The sequence below is a fragment of the Oncorhynchus masou genome, chromosome 4 (assembly GCF_036934945.1).
Source record: "Oncorhynchus masou masou isolate Uvic2021 chromosome 4, UVic_Omas_1.1, whole genome shotgun sequence".
Taxonomy (NCBI): domain Eukaryota; kingdom Metazoa; phylum Chordata; class Actinopteri; order Salmoniformes; family Salmonidae; genus Oncorhynchus; species Oncorhynchus masou.
In genome coordinates this window covers 10,947,828-10,953,827 of record NC_088215.1, presented here as the reverse complement: position 1 = coordinate 10,953,827, position 6,000 = coordinate 10,947,828, and the positions used below count along the sequence as shown (strand labels likewise).

Sequence of the window (6,000 nt, the reverse complement as noted above, 5' to 3'; positions counted from 1 at the left end):
ACAACTTGATTGCAGAAACATTACCGGTGGTAAATTCAATTGATTGGACATGATTTGGAAAGGCACACACCTGTCTATCTAAGGTCCCAAAGTTGAAAGTGCAAGTCAGAGAAAAACCAAGCCACGAGGCCGAAGAAATTGTCCGTAGAGCTCCGAGACAGGATTGTGTCGAGGCACAGATCTGGGGAAGGGCACCAAAAAATATCTGCAGCATGGAATGTCCCCAAGAACACAGTGGCCTCCATCATTCTTAAATGGAAGAAGTTTGGAACCACCAAGACTCTTCCTGGAGCTGGCTGCCCAAACAAACTGAGCAATCGGGGGAGAAGGGCCTTGGTCAGGGAAGTGACCAAGAACCCGATGGTCACTGACAGAATTCCAGAGTTCCACTGTGGAGATGGGAGAACCTTCCAGAAGGACAACCATCTCTGCAGCACTACTACCTATCAGGCCTTTATGGTAGAGTGGCCTGACGGAAGCCACTCCTCAGTAAAAGACAACATCCCGCTTGGAGTTTTCCAAAAGGCACCTAAAGGACTGTCAGACCACGAGAAACAAGATTCTCTGGTCTGATGAACCCAAGATTGAACTAGTTGGCCTGAACGCCAAGCGTCACGTCTGGAGGCACCATCCCTACAGTGAAGCATGGTGGTGGCAGCATCTTGCTGTGGGGATGTTTTTCAGTTGCAGCGATTGCGAGACTAGTCAAGTTGAGGCAAAGATGAACAGAGCAAAGTACAGAGAGATCCTTGATAAAAATAGTCTCCAGAGTGCTCGGGACCTCAGACTGGGGCAAAGGTTCACCTTCCAACAGGACAACAACCTTAAGCATACAGCCAAGACAACGCAGGAGTGGCTTCGGGACAAGTCTCTGAATGTCCTTCAGTGGCCCATCCAGAGCCCGGACCTTACCCCAATCAAACATCTCTGGAGAGACCTGAAAATAGCTGTTCAGCAACACTCCACATCCAACCTGGCAGAGCTTGAGAGGATCTGCAGAGAAGAATGGGAGAAACTCCCCAAATACAGGTGTGCCAAGCTTGTAGCATCATACCCAAGAAGACTCAAGGCTGTAATCGCTGCCAAAGGTGTTTCAACAAAATACTGAGTAAAAGGGCCTGAATATTTATGTAAATGTGATATTTCAGGTTGATATTTTTTAAACATTTGCAAAAATTTTAAATCTATTGTGTGTAGATTGTTTTTCCCCCTCATCAATTTAATACATTTTAGAATAAGGCTGTAACATTAAAAAAAATGTGGAGAAAGTCGAGGGGTCTGAAATGCTTTTCGAATGCACCGTATGTAGGAGTTCACTCAAAACAGCGTGACTTTGAACCTCCGTACAGTCCTATGTACTAATCGCAACTAAAGATGAGCGTCCAACAGGATGAACAGATGAGACACTAGAAATGCGCATTATTAGACCACATATGCATTATTCATTAACGAAGAGGAACATAACGAACAAGGTTGGAACAGAACAAGATGGTAAAACAAGTGACAGAGAGGACTCAAGGGACTCAATCGGGGAACGTTGGGATGAGGCAAAAAGAATAAGAGTGAGACGTCATGAATATTTACAGGAAAACAAACGGTGGTTTATGACAATCCCACAGCACAAAATCCACGGGAAAAACGCCCAAACAGGGTCAAAACAGAGGCGACGAACAGCAAATGAAGAAGAGTGTAAATATGAAGAGGAGGATTGTTAAACAGAAGAGTGTGAAGGCGAGAGAGAGATACAAAAAAATGAAACGGCAAGCGAAGAAGAGGAGGAATAACGTAAAAGTGAAGAAGAAGAGGAATAACGTAAAAGTGAAGAAGAAGAGGAGGAATAACGTAAAAGTGAAGAAGAAGGAGGAATAACGTAAAAGTGAAGAAGAGGAGGAATAACGTAAAGGAGGATTGTGAAACAGAAGAGTTGGAAGGTCTCTGAAAGAGTAAGGACCTGCTGAGAATAGCGGTGTAGAGCTTGGCCTTCACCGTCTGCACCAGCTCTGAGTTGATGAAGTTCTGCAGGTGGCAGAAGGTGCACCTGTTACAGGTACACATACAGCGCAGCCGAGCGTGACTAAGGAGAGAGACAGAGGTGCACCCACACACACACACACACACACACACACACACACACACACGCACAAAGAAGAAGACTAGAGCGTTAGAACAAAGACCGGTGCCACCAGAAGGTTTGAGCTCTTTGGTCCATAGAGCTTATCCCTTATCGGGTTAAAAACCAAGAGCACCCACCCAGGAAGAGAGGAGGATAATTGTCTAATTGAACAAACGGGAGAGCATGACCACAAGTCTGATCCATTGTAATCTTCACCTCACACTGTTGGGGTTCGTAATATCCAAATAGCCACTTTGGATCAATTTTCAACACTGTTAAATGTCCTTATGCCACCACAGAGTTAGGGGACTATATATTCAATCAAAATGCACTAGATTAAGTATGTGATACGTTGACGCTGTCCCCCATGTGTTGGCTACAGTTCTGAGGAGTACAGTTCAGATGAGTCCAGTCCACTGTGACAGAGAGGTGATCAGTGTGGACAACAGCTGGACAGAGAGAGTAGTGGGAGAAGGGCAGTAAACATACAGTAGCAGCTAATGGCAAACAGAATCCACCACATTAACCATCATGTCTAACCAAGATGGTGGACACTGTTCACCCCAAGAGTTCAGAGTCTCTATATTTCAAATGTGAAGTGGCACCAATTTGGGAAGTGAGGGATGAGGTAGAACTTAACAGCTTAGGGGTAGTTTTGGAGCTTGAGGTGGGGTTTTGGGGCAATGGGTTTTACAGCATTAGATGGGGTCTTAAAATATTTGAAAGGATTTAGGGATTTTTTTTTTAGGGATTGTGGAGAGGGTTTAAGGGCTTAAGGTAGAGCTTTAGGGTTTGAGCGAGGGATTTTAAGGCTCGACATGGGGCCTAACACAACAGAGTGCCCCCACTACTCACGGGTGCATGGCCATGGTGGTGAGTTTGGTGTAGATGTCTTTGCAGGGTGCGTCTGCCGTGTTGCAGGTGAAGGCCTGCGGAGGGGGCATCTTGTGCTTCCTACAGAACTCCAGAGGGGTGAGGGCGTAGAGCTGCTTGGCCTCCTGGAGGTCCGACTTGGCAGCGATCATCATGCACGGTGTCTTGGTGTCCATGAAGTACTGCTGCAAAAGGAAGAGGGACATTGTTATTGGACACTGTCGTATGGTAACATTTGGCAATAAGATGGTTTCCGCTTTAGAAACATGAACTTTAATTCAGTGGTAGATTCGAATAGTATTGGGTAGCCATCTTGAACTTACTAAATAGACAAACAGGGTATTGGTTGTGAACGGCACATACCTTGAAGACTCTGGCGCAGTACTCGAAGGAGTGGGGGTTGCTGGCGTCGTACACCAGACACACAATGTCACAAGCCAGGTCAGTGTCCGAGAGGACGTCAAAGTCCGGGAAGACCTCGTGGAGCTGCGGGAGAGGAAACCAAACGGAAGACGTTAATGAACACACACAGACACACACACAACGTTTAGGCTGAAAAGCTGTGGACAAATAAACACCATCTAATACGATTAAAAGAGCAAGGCAAAACAGCCGACTCACCAGCAGGTATTTCTCCTGACCATACACATATGCTGTGCTGATAGCATAGTAGGACATGTGCTCTTCGCTAACAGTGTTTTGACGCTGAGAGAAAAAAGTGAGGAGGAAAAAAAAAAACTTCAAAAACACACAAAGAGTTAACCAACACCAAGAGGAATTCCAAAAGGTTTTAAACAGGCAGTAGACTGAAGTATTTGGAGTGGCGTGGAGTTGTTCAAATGTTTATTCGATCCAGGGAAGTGTTCCTTGCCACTGAGTCTTTGAGGGAATGAATGAATGTTGACACTGACCGTGAGGTTTCTTCCGAGGGAGGCTTGCAGGAAGCCACTCTTGCCACTGCCGCTGTCCCCGAAGACGTTGCAGCGGAACACACTGCGCTGGGTCTGCTTCTTCTGCAGGTCAATCTTCTTGTCCCTCGTCACTGTAGAGCGGAGAGGACACACACACACACACACACACACACACACACACACACACACAGAAAGAAGAACAACGTTTACTCGACCGTATTACCACAATACGTGGCTGCCATTGCACCCAGGCCAGGTTCACCGACAACGAGAGTCCTGCGCAGGCGCACTAATAACAGATTGATAGCACCGTAATATATATTGTCCCATCATTCAGGGCCATATCTATAGGTCTCTGCTCATATCTAATCTAGTGGGCGTCGCAGTTGCCATGACAACGGGCTGTCCTCCCACCTGTGATGGCCACTGCCTGGGACTCCTGCTCAGAGATGATGGAGTAACCAAGGTAACCCAGGTACTCCAGGCAGCGCTGGACATCCAGGTAGGTGGTCAACCTGGGCACAGGGAAACACAGAGGAGTGAATGGAAACTGTCATACACTGTAAGAAACACTGTCTTGGGGGTTCATTCAGACTTCAATAGTTAAGATACACTTTGTGCATTTGACACAGTAGTACAGCTCGTGTCAAATCAAATATTTTTTGTCACATACACATGGTTAGCAGATGTTAATGCGAGTGTAGCGAAATGCTTGTGCTTCTAGTTCTGACCGTGCAGTAATATCTAACAAGTAATCTAACCTAACAATTTCACATCAACTACCTTATACACACAAGTGTAAAGGAATGAATAAGAATATGTACATAAAAATATAAGAATGAGCGATGGCCGAACGGCATAGGCAAGATGCAGTAGATGGTATAGAATACAGTATATACATATTAGATGAGTAATGTAGGGTATGTAAAAAATATATAAAGTGTAATTGTTTAAAGTTGCTAGTGATACATTTAATACATCCATTTATTTATTATTAATGTGGCTAGAGATGATGTCAGCGGTGTCATGATGTTGGCCTGGGGGGTAGGTTTATGACAGTCATAAATACCTCTTTCCCCCTTTTTCCTCTCTCTACCCTACTGGGGTTACATTTGCAAAATCCTTGGTTAACAAAAGAGATTCTGTGAACATCAGAAGGTGTGGGGAAATTAACAATATTCTGGTAATCCGACCAACGGAACATATGCGGTGGTACTTAATGAATATGATGTCACTTCGGTTATCATCTGAGACATTCTCATCAATGATATGATGACATAAACTCTACAGTGGAAAGTCTACACATCAGAGTTATCAAATTCACATGGAATTGTTGTTCAATTTAAATGTTTGAATATGAAATTATTCGTGATGGGATGAAATGTTATTAGCTTCTAAAATGTGAGATTTGGGTTTTCATAAGATAGGGCTCTGCTCAATCAGTGGCCCGCCCGTGAAGGGACATGGGCTATAAAACTTCTCAAACACGCCCTCATCTCCCTTCCTATATAAGCCCTTGACGACAATGTAACCTCCTGTTCCGAGAATGTAGGACGACGGTCCTATGTCAGAATGGTTCAGATAATAACTACAGAACGAAGCCAACATCAGCGTGAGCTTTGGTTGCGAATGGTATGAACTTTAAACTACAGAAGAGATACCTCCTAGCTGTTAAGTTAGCAACAGCAGATGCAAACGAGGGTTAGGAAGGAACAGAGTATCCCATCTATCACCCAATGACGTTACTACAACGTATCCAATTGACCACCAGAGACATTCTTCAAAGGACTCGGTTTGGCAACACGGCCTTCCATCTACCACCAACCTAGCGAAGCGCAGTTCAGAGTAAATATTTATTGCATTTCCCTTTTCCAAATGGGCGGTAATTTAGAATGCATAAGGTACTGTATTTACGATAGCACAGCGTCTCCCTGTGTCGCTCAGTCTTCGCGCACTTTCACTCAAAACCAGACCTTTTCCTTTGTGTAACAAGCGGTCATTTCTGTTCGCCCGCAAGGGACGTTTTCCTTTATGACGTAATTTGTAATCAAGTTCTGATTTAATTATGTGTATGTGTAATTCTGTGTGATTAGTTAGGTATTT

General features: G+C 44.6%; 1 protein-coding gene across 2 annotated transcripts in view; it reads right to left on the bottom strand.

Annotated features, from left to right (window-relative positions):
- The window catches only part of LOC135523792 (mitochondrial Rho GTPase 1-A-like), a 45,993-nt gene that overhangs the window by 4,225 nt on the left and 35,768 nt on the right, over positions 1–6,000 (bottom strand). Inside the window, exons 14-19 of one of the 2 annotated variants that reach the window (XM_064950705.1) lie at positions 4,312–4,412; positions 3,898–4,028; positions 3,608–3,691; positions 3,350–3,472; positions 2,969–3,171; positions 1,952–2,074 (exon numbers count right to left, since the gene is read on the bottom strand). In XM_064950705.1, the coding sequence (XP_064806777.1) occupies positions 1,952–2,074; positions 2,969–3,171; positions 3,350–3,472; positions 3,608–3,691; positions 3,898–4,028; positions 4,312–4,412 (765 nt within the window). The remainder of the gene's footprint in view (positions 1–1,951; positions 2,075–2,968; positions 3,172–3,349; positions 3,473–3,607; positions 3,692–3,897; positions 4,029–4,311; positions 4,413–6,000) is intronic. The other variant, XM_064950713.1, reaches the window with a different exon arrangement.